Genomic DNA, 19,375 nt, shown 5'->3' on the forward strand with positions numbered 1-19,375 from the left:
TACTAATATGGTATATATTAAAAGTACCAATGGCAAATATAAAAACAGGATATATATATTCACATACAATAGTAGAAATGGAAAGAAAAAAAAAAAAAAGGGGAGGATATTTCAAAGAGCAATAAAGTATGGATCATCAATCCGGCCAGTCCTCAAGTCCATATATTCCAGGGAAAGTAGCAATAAGGTGTTTGTCCAAAGTCTCTTTTGGATAGTCAGGACATGCAAGCGTAATGACACATAGACCAAAAGCATCCAAGGCAAGTTTTACAGCCGACTGAGCCTGAAAGGTATCTTTATCTGGGACTGGTAGAGGAGCGATGGAATTCACATATATAGTGGCTATAGGGAGGCCGCTCTCCACGCTGTCTGCAGCCTCCACCACATCTTCAGGGGCACAAACAGGAGATGGGTCACCATATCGAACATCATCCAGCTTGCTTAAAAGCCTGGCAGTGGAGGCATATATCGCCAAAAGTATTTGTTGAATGGAGAGTTCCATGATTCTGTGTAATATTCAGTAGAGAAAGATGTTGTTGTCTCTAATAAAGCAGATTTTCAGCTGCAAAATAGCCACACAAGGATGGAAGGGTGACGGCTAGCACGTCACCAGTTATATATAGAAAGTCAACTGCTTTTGAAGGGTCCAGTAGAATAATAGTCAGAGGAAAAGAGTCAGGGATCTCAACTAGACGTGCCAAACCTCAGCCACCAGCACTCTGAATATACCTCTGGTTAGGGAAAATGGCGTCTGGGTCCAGCATTTATTTCCAGGATCATAATAGGTACCTCATAACTGCAGCCATGGCCAGCAGGAGCTTTGAGGGAAGACTGAAGTGCCAGGTCAGAGTAGAAGAGTAATCACTCACCACGGACTGCAGCCTCACCACCACCGACAAGTGAGTGACAATGCCCAAGGGAGCACGCAGGCAAGATGGCGCCGGCACCCACCGCGTGGACCGCGGCAGCACGTCTCAAGGGAGACAGCTTCCCGCTCCACCGCTCAATACAACGGGGGCCACCGACGCTTGTCACCTCAACCCGCTGTAGCACCCGGGCGAAGGACAACACGGCTGAGCAGCCGCCGATCAACAGGAGGTCAGCGGCATCCAGGTCCCGGCACAGAGAAAGGCCACAGGTGTGAATGACCTCAAAACGGCAGCCAGGGAGTCTAAAAAGTACCCCAGTCGAGAGGTAGGACTGCACAGAGGATAATCTGCGTCTGGTATAGGGGTCAAGATTGGTAGCGGCAGCAGTACAGGATGGTATTCAGGATATTTAGAGGGAGCGTGGGGAAACTGCTGCCTACTCCATGTTCGGTCAAGCCACGCCCCCATGTGTGGCATATTTTAAAACACTCCTTCATACATAGGCCGGGTTTGTCGGGGCAAGTTTCACAGTGGAAAATAGTTTGCTTTCTTATTCCCTTTTTATAGCAAACTTTGCACCTTTTTTGTGTCCTGCCCTTTTTTCCAGTGGAGGGGATTTCGTTAGGAAAATGCTGCCCTGATACAATACGGGGGCCAGTACTAGAAGAACTGGGGCCAGTACTAGAAGTACTGGGGCCCTCTGCCTGCTGGTTCCCAAATATTAGGCCCTTTATGACTTCCTCTTGAAAGTGCATAAATGTCCCCGTCTGGCTGGTAGAACAGAATAGTACGTAAGCGTTATACAGTGCCATCTGGATGATATACACTGCCAGCTTCTTATACCATATTTTTGTTTTCCGCAGGGCACTGTACGGCTTCAGTACCTGATCTGAAAGATGCACTCCGCCCATGTTCTTATTGTAATCTAGGATACAAATAGGTTTTGAGGTGTGGGTACTGGTACCTGGTACAGGGACGGAGGTGGTACTGTCTCCGTGAATTGTTGTCAGTATAAGGACATCCCTCTTGTCCTTATATTTGACCAACAACATATTTTCGGTGGATTGTGCCCTGCTTTCACCCTTTCTCAGTATTTGGGCAACGTGCGTTTTTGGGAGGCCTCTTTGGTTCTTGCGCACAGTACCGCAAGCTGCTGTACCTTAAACAGGGGGATGCTGGTGTAAAAGTTATCCACATAGAGGTGATAACCCTTATCCAGGAAGGGGTGCACTAAATCCCAGACAATCTTTCCACTAACACCTACGAGGGAGGGGGGGCATTCTGGCGGTTCAATTCTTGTGTCCTTCCCTTCATATACCCTAAACCTGTGGGTGTACCCTGAGGTACTTTCGCACAGCTTATACATTTTTATGCCATACCTTGCCCTCTTATTGGGAAGGTACTGGCGGAATTTAACCCTTCCTTTAAAATGTATAAGTGACTCGTCTACACAAATGAATTTTTCGGGGATGTACATCTCAGCAAATTTGGCGCTGAAATGATCAATGACCGGCCTGACTTTGAATAGCCGGTCAAAGGTGGGATCATCTCTGGGTGGGCACTGTGCATTATCGTTGTAATGCAAAAATTTAAGGATCGTCTCAAAACGAGTCCGGGTCATGGCCATACGATGAAGTGGGGTGCTGTACAGAACATCTGTACTCCAATATTGTCTAATTTCTGGCTTTTTAGCTATGCCCATATGTAACACCAGACCCCAAAACGTCATCATCTCTACTGCATCTACAGGGGTCCACCTAGCAAATGATGACGTGGGGTTTTGAGCAATAAACTGCTGGGCATATAAATTACTTTGGTCCACCATTAAATTTATAAAATCATCAGAGAAAAATACTTTGAAAAAGTCAATTTCTTTGAGGCCTGTAGTATCAAATTGGATTCCTGGGTTGGCCAAAAACTCAGGAACCTGGGGCTCAAAATTGTCTGGTGGTGGGGTCCATACGGGATCAATCATTTGGGGGGGGGGTCTCAGCTGCTCTACGGGGGCGTCTTTGAGGGGGTCCCTCATCACTAGAGGAGGAAGAGGAGCTTAAGACGAATGCAAATTCATCGCTTACATCACTGGCTGTGTCAGAGGCAATAAGGGCATATGCCTCCTCCGCTGAAAACAGTCTTTGGGATGATTGGGACATTTTTATAATTTTTGTGTTTGTGTAAGTGTAGTGTTTCAACACGTGTATAGTGTAGGGGGGGTACAAACTTTATTTCAACACGGGGGTATGTAGTGTGTATGTAGTGCTTTAACACGTGTAAGTGCACTTAAGGGGCAGCAGCTTCAAGGCAGCTTTTGGTACAACCTTGAAGGAGTTAAAAGAAAAAAAAAAAGCTCCTGCGCCAAAAATTGAGCACAGATGTTGGTCAGTAACGTCCGTCACTGATCAGCGCTCAGCGGCCACAGGACACCCACAAAATCACCGTGGGTGTAAAAAAATTTTTAAAAAAAGACCCTCCAAAAAATTTTTTTTTTTTAAAACTGCTGATCAGTCAAAGGCAACAGGAATTTGATTAAAAAAAAAAAATTAGATCAACCCTGTGCCAAAAATGCTGATCAGTGATGTACGTCACTGATCAGCGCTCAGCGGCCACAGGACACCCACAAAATCACCGTGGGTGTAAAAAAAATTAAAAAAAAGACCCCACAGCACCCTCCAAAAAATTTTTTTTAAAAAAACTGCTGATCAGTCAAAGGCAACAGGAATTTGATTTTAAAAAAAAATTAGATCAACCCTGTGCCAAAAATGCTGATCAGTGATGTACGTCACTGATCAGCGCTCAGCGGCCACAGGACACCCACAAAATCACCGGGGGTGTAAAAATTTTTAAAAAAAAAGACCCCACAGCACCCTCCAAAAAAAAAAAATTTAAAAAAAACTGCTGATCAGTGATGCAACACTGATTAGCAGTGAGGGGCAGCAGGCGCACAACTTTTGGTGCAACCTGACGGGGTATATATATAAAAAAAAAAAAACCTGCACCCCAAAAAAGTTGCTGATCAGTTAATTTATACTGATCAGCACAAAAGGGGGGCAGCAGGGGGCAGCAGAGACAAAATTATATTACACAATGACGCTGCAGCAGCAGCAGCACAAAATTATATTACACAATGACGCTGCAGCAGCAGCACAACAACCAGGAAGCACTAGGAAGCACCAGCAGCAGGCAGCACGGATGCCACCACACCACCAATGCTGATCAGGTCAAAATAAGAGGACAGATGGGCACGGAGACCGCTCTGTACGCTGTTCCTGACCGGAATGGCGGCTGCAGGGCTGTCTCCGTTATTTTCTCTGAGGTGTAATGGCTGTGATTGGTCCGTTGGTCCAACGGACCAATCACAGCCTTGGGGGCAGGTGGGGTGACCACCAGTGACCCCTTTACACCCGGTGGTGATTGGTGCTGTACTTAACAGCACCAATCACCACCGATCCCTGTGTTACCGAGCGCCGTTATTCGCCGGTACACAGAAAACGCTGCAATTGGCTGTTCACATTTGAACAGCCAATCGCAGCGATCGCCGATGGGGGGGGCATCGCTGCCCCCCCTGGGCAATGAGGGAAGATGTCTGCTGTCAGGGACAGCAGCCATCTCCCCTCTGTCACCGCGTCTATAGACGCGGTGACACTTTAAATGCATGACGTACATTTATGCCATGCGTCGGGAAGTACATCCCGACCATGACGTAAATGTACGTCAAATGTCGGGAAGGGGTTAATGCAATCTAATCTCTTCATGTCAATGACCGTCATCTACTGTAAATTATAACAGATATCATATACCCACATTAGTGCTGTCCTGGTGGGAAAAGGGGGGTGGGCCTCTGGTCTAGTTGTCATTGTCATTTACTTTTTCCAGGTGGAATTCCCTTCCCCAAGAATCAGTCACTGCATTTTATGTACTGCCTGGACTGGTACAGCTTCCACACTGTCAAACTAGAGCTGGATGTCTATGACGACAAATGGGTTGCAAAGCCAATCTGTGCAGGAACTGATCTAGAGGCCTCACCTCCTGCATCCACTCTGCTCAGCACTTCTCTGTCCTTTATTCCTTTTTGTCTCAATCTATCCCCCTTCATGGGCTACTAACCCCTTTAACATATGTGTCTACTGCAAACAGTGTAGTCTCCAGAGCAACCTCTGCAGTTTAGTTAAGTTTAGTAAGTGCAATGTGTGTGTGTGTGTGTGTGTGTGTGTGAGAGGAATGTTAAGTGTGTATGAGATTGAAATGTCGTTTTCATGAAATGTTGGGGGTTATTCGTGACCATCGAATGATGTGGAAGGCCCACGCACATCTAAGCTTACTCTGAGGTAACCTTAGATCTGCGTGGACATTCAACAGGAAGTGGGTGGGCAGCTGACATCCAGTGAGGCCAGGGCCGCTAATAGGGGGGTGCTGTGGGTACAGCTGTCCTGGGCCCCGGTCTCTGGAAGGGGGCAGGTGGGGTGACCACCAGTGACCCCTTTACACCCGGTGGTGATTGGTGCTGTACTTAACAGCACCAATCACCACCGATCCCTGTGTTACCGAGCGCCGTTATTCGCCGGTACACAGAAAACGCTGCAATTGGCTGTTCACATTTGAACAGCCAATCGCAGCGATCGCCGATGGGGGGGGCATCGCTGCCCCCCCTGGGCAATGAGGGAAGATGTCTGCTGTCAGGGACAGCAGCCATCTCCCCTCTGTCACCGCGTCTATAGACGCGGTGACACTTTAAATGCATGACGTACATTTATGCCATGCGTCGGGAAGTACATCCCGACCATGACGTAAATGTACGTCAAATGTCGGGAAGGGGTTAATGCAATCTAATCTCTTCATGTCAATGACCGTCATCTACTGTAAATTATAACAGATATCATATACCCACATTAGTGCTGTCCTGGTGGGAAAAGGGGGGTGGGCCTCTGGTCTAGTTGTCATTGTCATTTACTTTTTCCAGGTGGAATTCCCTTCCCCAAGAATCAGTCACTGCATTTTATGTACTGCCTGGACTGGTACAGCTTCCACACTGTCAAACTAGAGCTGGATGTCTATGACGACAAATGGGTTGCAAAGCCAATCTGTGCAGGAACTGATCTAGAGGCCTCACCTCCTGCATCCACTCTGCTCAGCACTTCTCTGTCCTTTATTCCTTTTTGTCTCAATCTATCCCCCTTCATGGGCTACTAACCCCTTTAACATATGTGTCTACTGCAAACAGTGTAGTCTCCAGAGCAACCTCTGCAGTTTAGTTAAGTTTAGTAAGTGCAATGTGTGTGTGTGTGTGTGTGTGTGTGTGAGAGGAATGTTAAGTGTGTATGAGATTGAAATGTCGTTTTCATGAAATGTTGGGGGTTATTCGTGACCATCGAATGATGTGGAAGGCCCACGCACATCTAAGCTTACTCTGAGGTAACCTTAGATCTGCGTGGACATTCAACAGGAAGTGGGTGGGCAGCTGACATCCAGTGAGGCCAGGGCCGCTAATAGGGGGGTGCTGTGGGTACAGCTGTCCTGGGCCCCGGTCTCTGGAAGGGCCTGGGCAGCTCATTTTGCCCACCACAACCTCACCGACTGCCTCTGCTGCACTCAGTGCGCTGAACAAAGCAGGCCAATTAGTGCTGCACCGGCTTTTTTGGCTCACCAGCCGGTGCTACATTTTAATTGGCTGCAGGCATCCTGAGTTGAAGAAACCTGCGATCTGGGACCTCAGGGCTGCAGCTCAGCAGCATGTTTATATTTGCATAACTTTGATTCCTTTGAGTGACTCAGAGGTCCTCATTTGAGAGCTGCAGGTGATACCTCAAATGAATTGACACCATTTACTTATTTTACTTAATTACTTTATTGTGCGCCCGATCATCTGGTGATTCTTTTTCCCTTCCATATGTCGGTCAGGGGACCGTGTGTTTAAATTATCACACGGCTTCTGTGCCACGGAGGAGGAGTAATTGAATATACCAGTGTTTTTGTTTTTTAGCTCAGCAGAAGAGTTGGGGAGCTGGAACCGGGTTATGGTAAGACAAGTGAAGAGGGCGGGGGGCCCGGACTGGAAATGAGACCTGGGCCCCAAAATTCCTGATGGCAGCCCTGTGTGGCGCCCACATCACCCGGTAATTTCCATGGGATCGTACAACTGTTTCATGGGAACGCCCATGACACGCTGAGTGCTCCCATGGGCGTGACTATGTGCCACTGCCCCATGTCCCCCAGTCTTTGGTGCGTGTACCTAGCGAACACTCTGTTCGCTGTGGCCACATGCACCCGGCATATGCACATGCTCAGAAATGCAAAGTGCATACACCCACCATCGGTCCCCGCATGAATGAACTGGTCCGTGCAAATGAACCAGAATAACGGCCATTATGTGTTTGGGTGCGTATCAAATGAATGTAAAATGTGTTTTCATGTAAATATATGTATGCCATATTGATGTACTGTAAGATACCAGTTGAGGACCTATGAGGCATTTATTTCTCAAACTAGAGACTCTAATGTACTTGTCTTCTTGCTCAGTTGTACACCAGGACGTCCTACTTATCTTTCTATTCTGGTTAGATCCTGTTTGTGCTGTTCTCTGAAGGGAGTAGTACACACCATTGTAGGAAATATTCAGTTTCTTGGCAGTTTCTCAAATGGAGTAGACTTAATTTTGAAGAACAAAAATAGTCTGCCGAGTTTCATATGAAAGTTCCTCTTTTTCTGGCCATTTTGAGATTATAATCGAACCTACAAATGTGATGCTCCAGATACTCAAGTAGCTCAAAGGAAGGCCAGTTTTATAGTTCTCTAATGAGAAAGCCCATTTTCAGCTGTGCTAAAGTAATTGCATAAGGATAAATAGTAGGTTATAGTTAAGCGCTCACCTTGTGACTAGTATTGTGTATGAGGATGTGTAGAGGTTTAAGAAAGCTAGTGTGCCCCCCTGCAGTGAATATGGTTTTGTCGATCTAAGAAGGATTTTGTCAGAAAGAGTGAACTAGAATAAGGCCCTTTGAGTGTGGACAACTCAGTTAAGCTGCCCCCACATACCAGGGATCAGAGCGCTATAACCAACAACCTATTACTAGTAATTGCATAAGGGTTATCAACCTTTAGTCTTCTAACCCGATTAGCAAACACCATGTACCTTTACAACACTGGAATGATGGATGCTGAAAATTAGCATCTATAGACCTATGTAGATATTCCATTAAAAACCAGACATTTGCAGCTAGTATTATTTATCTATTTATAACCAGTCAGTAATATAGCGCACACATATTCTGCAGCGCTTTACAGAGAATATTTGAACAGTCACATCAGTCCCTGCCCCAGTGGAGTTTACAATCTATATTCCCTACCACATATATATGCACACACAATTAACCTACCAGTATATTTTTGGAGTGTGGGAGGAAACCGAGTTACCCATAGGAAACCCATTCAAGCACATGGAGAATATACAAACTCCACACAGTTAGGGCCATGGTGAAGATCAGAACCATAACCTCAGTGCTGTGAGACAGTAATGCTAATCATTGCAACATCCATGCTGCCATAGTCATTTACAACATTAACAATGTATAGAGTCTATTTCTGATTAATTGTTGTTATCTTCATTATTTTCTTTCAAAAATAAGGACATTTGTAAGTGCCCCAAACTTTTTAAAGGTAGTGTGTGTTCTGTGTCATTTTGCTCTCACAAAGAGCAGAAGGAAAGGAGTTATATGAAGCTATAGCTGGGAGAGGAGTTAGAAAGCAAAGAAGATAGGGTGAATGGATATAAAAGATGACTGGGTGGGTGTATTGCATGAAGACAGGAGCAATGATAGGGAGTATAGTAGGGAGGGGGAAGGAGGATAAGTAGTAAGTAACACTTGGAGAACAAGCAACTAGCAATTCACAAAACAGAATGGATCTCATTTAAGGGACTGTGGCATACCTCCCAAATGACCCTCTCCAGGAGGGACACATTGCTCTGTTTCTGGACTTCTCCCTTAAATTATGATTGCCATTGCCTGTGTTGAAGCAACTTTCTTAACAATTAACCTGAAACAGGTGATTGTAATCATACATTAAGGGGGAAGTCCGGGAACAGAGCATTGTGTCCCTCCTGGAGAGGGTCATGTTGGGAGGTTTGCTGTGGTAAGTAAAATGGTGCTTCACTATTTTTCTCATATCATAAAAGAGCGGGGCCCAAGAATGGCACTATACAATTCCTTATACAGAAAACAGAAATTTGTTGTTTTCCATAATCACTTGAAGAGGTTTATAGGGTAAACTCTTGCTAGTTGCTGATACCCCTTTCAAACATACGCGAAAATCCCGGGTTTTTTCACATGAACGCGCCCAAACCCGGGACTAGCGTATGTCTGAAAAGGTATACCCGGGATTTCACTCCTGGATACTGAGCACCTGCAATTGACCAGGGTTTTTCCCGGTATTTTACGCCCGGGTAGAATACCCGGCTTATGTCTGAATGGTATTACCCGGGTTTTTCAGTTTTAAACATGTGATGTTGCTTTTTTTTGCTGCAAGGGCGTCTTCTGATGAGGTCATCAGCTGCAGCCTGCGGATATCCGCGACTCAGGAACCCAGCCACAGTCTCATCCAGTCTCCGTCCCTGGGGTAGGGAAATGAACCGGTGATTTAAGGAATCCAGGATTGCCTTTGTCACTTCCCGCACCAACACACACACCGTGGAGATGCCTACACCAAACAAACATGCTATTGTGCGCTCCTCGCCAGGGGTAGCATACCACCACAAGACAATTGCCAGTCTGCTGCTGGGGGAAATGGGCTGTCTTCAACTTGTTGTTTGCCTGGTAAGTGCCGGGGAGAGGAGTTCCAAAATATAATTAAAGGTGCCATGCGACATCCTAAAATGTGCCAGCTATTGATTATCCTCAAATGCCTCCACCGTAGCCCAGAAAACCTGCCCATGTTGCTGATCTCTAGCACACAGTGTACGAGCTGACGCACCAGTCACACGCAGTATCAATGAGATGCTGGACATGATCAAGGTTCTCCTCTGGTGTAAGTAATGCCGGCGATTGGCCTCCCTCTCCACCAAAAAATGATACCTCCTTCTCTGCATCTCACACTGTGCAACAAAGAACAGCATGTGTAGCTTAATCCAAGCATCACAGCCTGCATAACACAGCAAATCCACAAGAGCATACACACTCTCCATCCTCCACATGTTCTCAGCAGCCATAACAGCAATGTATTGTGGGAACTCCCCACAGGCCCTTTTGTAGTCAGCCCCCACCTTTGGATGATGTCATTCTTGTGAGCCTGCAAAGTGTCCCATTTTAATGATGAAACACTGAAATGCTTGAAAAGCCTGTCTTTTGTGGGAAAGGGGTATACCCGGGTTTTTCCCGGATCTGAGGTGTAGTGTGAATGGGGGTGTTACTAAAATCCTGGGAGTGACCTGGGTTGAAAATCCCGGTTAAACCTGGCCAAAATCCTGGGTAGTATGTCTCAAAGGGGTAAAGGGGTATAACTAAAAGTCACGTGCCAGAGATATAAAACACAGTGCACAAAGACAAAGCTGTACATTGGTGAACAAAACTATATTTTTAGAATGCTGTGGTTATGAAATTAAATTCAAGTTCAATAAATATAATTGCCATATAACAGGATATAGAAGTAAACTCTAAATTAATATTCAATTCAGTGTTGATCACGAATGCCTCCAAAACAATCTGAAGAAGGCAATTCATGAATAGAATCTTCAGTCATTTCCTTTTGTAACCCCATAGATGCATGGGGAAGAGTAAACAATGATTGTGTAGCACAGTGGTTCCCAACCCTGGTCCTCAAGTACCCCCAACAGTGCACGTTTTCCAGGTCACTCGGCAGGTGCACTAATTATTCAGGCACATTTGAAAAGATCCACAGGTGGAGCTAATTATAGCACTTGTGAGTCTGTGTGGAGACCTGCAAAACATGCACTGTTGGGGGTACTTGAGGACCAGGGTTGGGAACCACTGGTGTAGCATATTAGACAACAGTAATATGTGCAGCTGAGTTACACGGCATTCTTCCAAAGAGATATTCTATACATACAGATCTTCAAAGTGGAGGATTCCCATCCAAGCTGTGTACACACTAGACGACAGGCAAATGAGGCAATGTCATCAACAATTTCCCTAACTTTCCAGGTAAAGGTTATAGGGCATACACACTGTACAATCTTGCAAAAGAAAGACATATGTGTGACCTGGGAGTGTGCATACGGCATAAACACTTGACAACTTTAAAGACTTATCGTTATGACCCATCTGAATCAGGCAAACCGTTCAAAATTGTTAGTATACTCTGGGGTGAACTCGGGGTTAAAGCCAGAAATGATCCTCTGTGGCCAAGATGGTGTAGCCACAGAGCAAATAGAGCCTGACCCTGACACTATCACTATATACTGACTCAGCTGGCACCTGCACAAGTCTTAGGTTTTACCACTCATAGCCGCCGAGGTGGAAACGGCGTGTGCAGCCACCAAAACAGCTAGGCTCATGGCTAAATGCAGCGGGCTCCCTGAATTAGCTGCGAACTTCGTCGTTTGGGGGAATCCTCTCCGTCCTCTGACAGTGAGGATTCCCCTGGAATGTTGAATAGGATTGAATAGGATGAGCATTGAATACCGCCCAATATCTGTACAGTTTAATTGTTGGTAGATTTTCTTCTTTTTTTGGGGGGGGGGAGGGAGTATGAAAAAAAAATTAAATAAAAAGTAGTAATAGTATCATAGTCAATATAGTCATCTCTAATTGTGTATTTTTCACTAACTTTTGTTTCTCTATTTTAATGCTGTCAAAAAGTAAAGTAAAGTAAGAGAATACCTTTCTTCCAACTCTGTTATTATGCAGGTTCATCAGAGCTCTGGCATCTTTTCCTTTACCTTCTTTTGCATCCACAAATGCTCTGGCAAATTTGACACCATAGTCTATGTTATCACTGCATCCACCCCAGTCAAAGCTGCCTCTGCTATCTTTGGAAGAACCTTTTTTCTTAGGATCACAAGAACAGGACTTCAGCTCTCCTTGACTGCATGCGCGAGTGATTGCAAACACCACTCCAGCAGAAGAGATGGCATAAACAAAGGCTGACTCACGGCTACCTGTAAATGTAGAGAAATTAGTGTTATGATTACTGAAACGCAGCAATAGTAGGAGGCTCCTTAAGTGACTAATCCATAACAAATTAACACTGTAATGTAAAAACGTTATTATATATAATTATGCCCAATACAAGAAAAAGTTGTATAGTTTTTGTGCACATATAGGGAAGATATACTGATTGCCTATTTCTGACAATCTTTCCAAGGATCATGCCTGAAAAGGTCCTCAATATGTAAAAGTAAAAAAATAAATAAAAAAAAAGAACGTCAATGTAGTTCTACAACCTACAGTATATTTGTTTTACAGTGATACTATATTGTGTGTGACAGAGTCTGTATACAGAGCAGAACTTGTATTGGAAAAGTGCATTTTTTGTATAGATTCAGAGACTCCATCGCATATAGATATACAAGTGTCGTATGTTAAATTAATCCACAGTCTCCTAGCGCATCCCAGACATATCATATTGTAATGTATATTAAAAAAAAAAGAAGATGCCTGCCGCTAACATAACCTCGCACACACAGTGGGGCCGTTTGGCACGACTGAGGCAAAGATGTATGAGGACACGTACTAACCAAAGGTTTTAACCATTTTCTGCCAACTGGTACACAACAAATTACAGTAACAAATGTAGTTTCTCTACAAATAAAAATGGAAGGAAAAAATAACATAATATTGACCTTTCATGCTCACAACAAATTTAATGTAACCTTTGTGGGGAAAAAAGTTAATGCCGCTTTCACAAAGAGATCTGGACCTCTGGACCCAGGAATTTGAATGGACAAGCCGGTTTAACTAGGGTCCTTACTAATGGCCAGATGTAGGAAGCACCAAAAAGGGATAAAGTGGAAAGTGTTAAACTGCCAGCTAATCAGCTCCTAACTGTAACTTTTTAAATGCAGCTTGCAGCATGGCAGTTCTGTGTGGATTGGAAGGTACTTTATCTCTGTCCGCTTTATCGCTTTTTTAAGCTTAGTACATCTGACCCTCAGTGTGAAAGTGTCTACCTGGGTCAGAATGGCCATGACTTCAAAGCTGTTTGAAAAAAAGTTTATTCCCAGGTTGCCTGCAGTGTGAAAGATGTGACCAATTACTTTTCAAAGGTGGCAAGGCACTTCTCTGGTAACAGCAGAAAGGGAGCACTCTGAGATCACAGGACAGAGCATCCAACAGTCACTGATCAATCAGGGTTCAAGCCGATTAGTCACTTACAGTAGAGGCCCCATCAATAGGGGTCTGTGGGGTGGACAGATATAGGAAGGAGAAGCTGCAGGTCCAATAGAGGTGTAAACCAAGGCTCTGTGAGAAATGGGTCGACACAGGAATATCCAGAGATCAAAGTACTGTGTCCCAGGAGTCTTCCTGAAAGTGGTTTTAGTTTATTATTTGCAATAGCCAGTAAATTAGTAGATTAAAGGTAGAATGGATGTAATACTAGGAGATTATGTCATACAAATGTGAAATAATTGACTATATAAGAAAGTGACAATATATTTAGATATAGCTTTTTGAGATTGCAAAGGCTTTGGATATAGCAGGAGTGGGCAATGTCAAACTCCATCTACTGTGGAAATATACATGCCAGTATGCCCTGACACAGCTCTTCTGTTAAAACACGCTTAAATTTTTTCAGGGAATGTTGGGATATGCAGTTCCACAGCAGGTGTAGTGCTTCGTAGGATTGGGATTAAGGGCAGTATTCAATGCGGCCAGCGAGGGGGTTAAACGGTGGGGAAAACAAGGGACCCTCGCCGTTTAACCCCCGCGCTGGCTGCTCACTGTATTTAATGTTCCGGTGAACCCTCACTGTCAGAGTTCAGCAAGGATTCCCCCAAACAATGAGGTTTGCGGCTAATGCAGGGAGCCCGCTGCATTTAGCTGCGAGCCTCGCTATTTTGGCAGCCGCACATGCCACTTCCACATCGCTGTAAAAACCCAGCGAGGTGGAAACGGTGTGTGCAGGGGGGTCAGTTGAATGCTGACTATGGGAGCTGCGACAGTGATCTGTCATAGTTCACAAAAAGCATTGAATATACCCATAGTATCACACAATAAACTAACTCAGAAATGGAAAATTCTAGGATTTTACCATCATTAAGTGCAATGGATAAATGATCGGTTAAAACAACAGAAGAGTGATAGTTTTCAATAGTGTAAGATGAGTTGAAGGGAACTTGTGGAGTAGTTTAAGCCTCTATGCAATCCTTTTGTGTTTGATCCATTATTTTTTTGTGGTCTACAAAGCAACATTTAACCTTTTGCATTAAACTTAAATTTACAGTAATACTTCAAAATGTAAAAATAATGCATGTGGCACAAATCAATCCTAAAGCAGAATACACACTGTATGCTGATGTAATGAAATCACAGGAGACAAGCAATGTATTCGAGCAGTACAAATGTCAACAGAATTAATGTAGTTCAGGAAGACCATAATGTAGAAAAAAGGGGTTTGTTAAAAGTGGAGGGAGGGAGACTAAGATGTAACATAGGTGTAAATACCTTAGGCAAAGCACCTATGAGCATTCATTTATAGCGCACCACAAAGATCTTTGATGCTATACAATACAATAATGTGAAACTAAGTCACAAAATAACACACACATTATCCTATATAATAAAAGGCTAAAACTGCTCCCCACCTCTATGGGGGAATTAAGTGTTTTTTGCACGCCGGGGGAATTAGATGGTGCCCGACGGAGCAATTTAAGTGCCACAACCAGCTACCGGCAATGACATTACAGAGATGTTATTTCGTCAATTTGATGGGCTAGGAAGTAGTGTGTGTGTGTTTGTGTATATTATGTGTGTGTATATATATATATATATATATATATAAATATTTATACATACACTCATATATGTGATAGAAATTAATAATAAAACAATTTTATTAAAACATATTTTTCATGGTTCACATCTGGATTTCATCTTTAGGATTTGAATTCAACAGCCCAACGCGTTTCGTCTTAAAAAAGACTTCATCAGGGGTTTGATTACACTGTAGATGGTAGAGATCATAATGCATTGTAAATAGTACAGAAAATTAATATGACCATTTACAACTAATTGATTTTATCTGGTACATACCAAAAGTTGTACATCAACAATTGTGCAGAAAAGTATGTAAATCCTTAGAACAGATAGTAGATCCAAGATTTTATAATCTAAAACAAGTTATTAAACAGATAATTAGGCACAACCGTGTGTCCAACTGTAGAAGATGAGCACTTAAAATAACATGGTAGAGAGTGAAGAGAGAGAGATATTTGTAGATGTAGATTTGTTGATGTACAACTTTCGGTATGTACCAGATAAAATCAATTAGTTGTAAATGGTCATATTAATTTTCTGTACTATTTACAATGCATTATGATCTCTACCATCTACAGTGTAATCAAACCCCTGATGAAGTCTTTTTTAAGACGAAACGCGTTGGGCTGTTGAATTCAAATCCTAAAGATGAAATCCAGATGTGAACCATGAAAAATATGTTTTAATAAAATTGTTTTATTATTAATTTCTATCACATTGCAATTGGATTGGTTATTCACACCATTAATCGTAGTGGTGATCTCTAGTTGGTGGAGAATATTTAGCGCTCTCTACTTTCTCTTTGTCTCTGTCTTTGTTATATCTCCCACTAACAGGGGGGATTTGTAGAGGAGCTGCTTTGTGTACTGGGCGCTCTTGGGGTCACCTTGTTTTTCTACACTCATATATGTATACACATATATATATATATATATATATATATATATATATATATATATATATATATATATATAGACACACCTAGTTCTAGTTTAGGGAATCTCTGGTTAGAAGTTGTTTAGTCAAATTTCCAAGTTCACGCCCAGACTTGACCTTGCATAATGGTCAACCAGGGGTATGTGGACTGAGATTTTCAATACAAAGCATTCCAAGTTGTAGATAATGGAAAGCCAAATCAAGCCCTAGACACACTGAGTACATTATGGACAAGCTGGAACATATATTGCACCCAGTGCCAGATTAATGTTTGTGTGGACTCCTAACAAATAAAAATGTCAATATAAAAATAAAATGTGAGGAAGGAGGAGGACTCCTAGGCAATTTTCCAAACTAAACCTTTAAAGTCCAGTTTTTCCCCCCAAAACAATTTTACTGAGATAGAAGCAACATACAGTATTTATACAAAACAGGTTGTGCCGTAAGGCAATTTTAGATTGGATACGTTTCAAAAACCCAGATTTGCCTGAATATTGCTATACAGCACAACAAATCCCAAATGTGTCCGCAGCATTACTTATTCTGCCTTCATTAATCCATATAATAGAGATATATCAATATCTGTCACAAATAAAGTAGAGCATATGCTACATTTGAACATAGGGACACATCTGGCAGAGGAATGGTCTATACTGTATATCACTCCAAATGCCGATATCAATTAGTCATTTTGAATATACAGTCCAGGTTTCATTAAATCCATGCTTGAGTCAAGATAATTTAATCAAATTTACTGAGTTAGTAATTAAGCCATCTGTGCCCAAGCATGAATATCCTTAAACCAGGGATGGGGAACCTTCGGCCCTCCAGCTGTTGTTGAACTACAGATCCCAGCAGGCCTTGCAACAGTTTTAATATACAAGTATTGTGTGGTGCGCAGTCAACCGCTGCTGGCTATATCAAAAGATATGGAATAAAAAGGTGTTGGTACAGCCAGCGCTGGCACACCTTCTTGTTCTATACCTGCAACAGTTTTAGCATGGCCAAATAGCAAAACTGTAGCAGGGCATGCTGAGATGTGTAGTTCAACAACAGCTTGAGGGCCGAAGGTTCCCCATCCCTGCCTTAAACCATCAATGTCATGGCAGAGTTTTGGAATCTCTGCACTAACCCAAGTGTGCAGCACTTGCCACATGCCTGGTCCCATTGGCGGCGATGTTGGGCTGGGTACACATTGCTAGGTATGTACCCAGTTTTAAAATTAACCTTTTAAAATTGAGAGGGGAATTTAACAGGGGGCCCATTGTCCCCTCTTTTAAGCTCTATAGCATTAGAACAGCTTTTGCAGTTGTCTTATGTACTTATTCTAAAGTTTATTTTTGCACACAACATATAGCTGTGTGTCTAATCCTGAAACTCAATTTTTTATGTCAACATGATGTCTAGTTTGGTTCTTATGCTGGGTATGAGAGAATTTGCATACATCTGAAATTATGCAGCAGAACAAGGGTTCCATTCCTTCACTTTCAGTACCTCTAGTGAGGGCCATTATGACCATACACATTCCCATCTTAAATATATGGCCATTTAAAGTACATGGTACAGTATCCAGATTAATGAATGGAAAAACTGCTGACTGAATAGGTGGCAAAATGTTGGATTCTTGACCTCTCCTCTGCCTTTGGGCCAGATGCACTAAGCTTCAAAAGTGATAAAAGGAAGATTAATAAACAACCAGCTCCTGTCTGACATTTTCAAACACAGTCTGTGACATGGCAGGTAGGAGCTAATTGGCTGGTTGTTTATCACTCTCCATTTTATCACGTTTGAAGCTTAATTCATCTGGCCCTTTATCCTTACTGACTGGTTGGGTACTGCTTTCCTTAAAAGTATTATATTTATAAAATGAGTCACATCTTATACAAATGCTGCCTATTCATCTGACCAAGTCAAACACGTCCCACTACACTATCCTTTAAATTTGTGGCAGAAATAAAAGCAAAGATTACCAAGCTAAGTTGTATATGACTAGGCAGAAGTAAGTTTCTCATATTCTGTCCTTTCACATTCTATTATTTTGTCAGTACATTTTGGATTAGTTGTGTGATACTCCACCCTTTGGCTGAGCTGCAGGGGTTAAAGTAGTGAAACGTTTTAAAAGCCATGCAGCATTATCAGTTAGTGGGGGAGATTTATGCCTCAGTATAACCACATTCTTTAGGCCTGCTAGAGTCAGAGGCAGGGAATGTGAGCCTAAATGTGGTATGTGATAGGGTGGACAAAAAACCTTAAAACAAGGATATAATTGGTCAGTCTAAGAAGGTGAGCTTAAAAATGCAAGATGGAGAAAGGCTAGTTCCAGGAATAAGAAGCCAGGTCAGGGACTGCGGACATCATCCATGGTCCCTGGCATAATGCAGCAGCATATTATTGCTGCTAGGAAGGGTGATATATTTCCATATTTGCTGTGGAGAACAGGCACAATGATACTTGCCCCTAACCTCATGGAAACGACAGCAGCATGTGAGAGCAACAGGGGAGATTGCAGTGTAAAGGCATCAGAAGCAGCAGTACGGTGGAGCCCCACCTTCAGTTGTACTGTAGAAGCAGGATGAGAGGTGTGAGTCTTGGTAGAGGACAGCATGAGTGGAAAGGAAACCAGGTTTGGCGTGAAAGGCCCCCATGTAGACTGTAGAGATCCCCCAGCGAATAGGGAGGAGAACGCATCAAAAATAATCTCAGTGTCACTGGTGCTACTGATTCCTAGCAACTGCGAGGGTAGGTGAGAAAATACTGTCCCACTGTTGTTTATGCTGTTGTTTCCATTGAAGTAAATAAAAGGAAATGCTGCACTGCTGCAACCTGAAGTAACTGATATGAAGCTTGTGCTGGAGAAGAGAATAGTAAGGGATGATCTGTGATAACCATGACAATAACTCTGTCTGAACTGTAAACTTTTAAATAAACTGATGTGCTGTTTGTAAATAGAAGCCCGATGTACCATTGAATTCCATTTTTTACCTGCACATACTTTTGGTGTACCCCAGTGATGCCTGGGAGTGTCACAGTGCACATCCATAGATCTCAAACATACACATGTGCTTCCGAGCTGGCTTTTAATTCGGACTTGGTGAGTTACTTTACTTGTGTTAAGTTTATCCATATTTGGGACAACTCACTTTTTATTCATAGCTTAGAAAATGCTCTTTTGGAAGTGGAGATAAAGAGAAAGGAGATAACACACAAGCCAATCAACTCCTAAATGTCATTTTTAAACACAGTTCATTGGTTAGTATTTTATCTCCTTTCACTTTATCTCCACTTTATCTCTTCTCCAGTCTTAATACATCTTCCCCTAATGTTTGAAGGTTTAGAGACCAGATGAAAGTCTTATTGTGTGTGGGAAGGCATGCCACAGCATCCTGTCCAGGTAAAGAGTGTTGAAGACAGATGCAAATCTTGTGCAGAAGTATCTTGAGATAAGTGAAATTATGTATATTGGTGTGGTTTGGCTATGTGCAAGTAAAAGTACTTTATATTGAAATCCATAGAATACAGGTAACCAATGGAGGGATTTACTGCGAAGATCAGAGATCAGCTTTGCAATCAAAACAGATTGTACTGTAGGAATGAAATGAATGTCTCCGGGAAGACCAGTAAGGAGACTGCTACAATAATCAAAGTGGG

At 42.9% G+C, this 19,375-nt stretch overlaps 1 protein-coding gene across 1 annotated transcript in view; it reads right to left on the bottom strand.

Moving 5' to 3' along the window:
* Positions 1–19,375, bottom strand: part of WNT2 (Wnt family member 2) — an 86,968-nt gene that overhangs the window by 44,074 nt on the left and 23,519 nt on the right. The window contains exon 3 of the mRNA XM_083182803.1: positions 11,696–11,973. Coding sequence (XP_083038929.1) covers positions 11,696–11,973 — 278 coding nt within the window. The remainder of the gene's footprint in view (positions 1–11,695; positions 11,974–19,375) is intronic.

Source organism: Crinia signifera, chromosome 4 (assembly GCF_055691185.1).
Source record: "Crinia signifera chromosome 4, ASM5569118v1, whole genome shotgun sequence".
NCBI classification, from domain to species: Eukaryota; Metazoa; Chordata; class Amphibia; order Anura; family Myobatrachidae; genus Crinia; species Crinia signifera.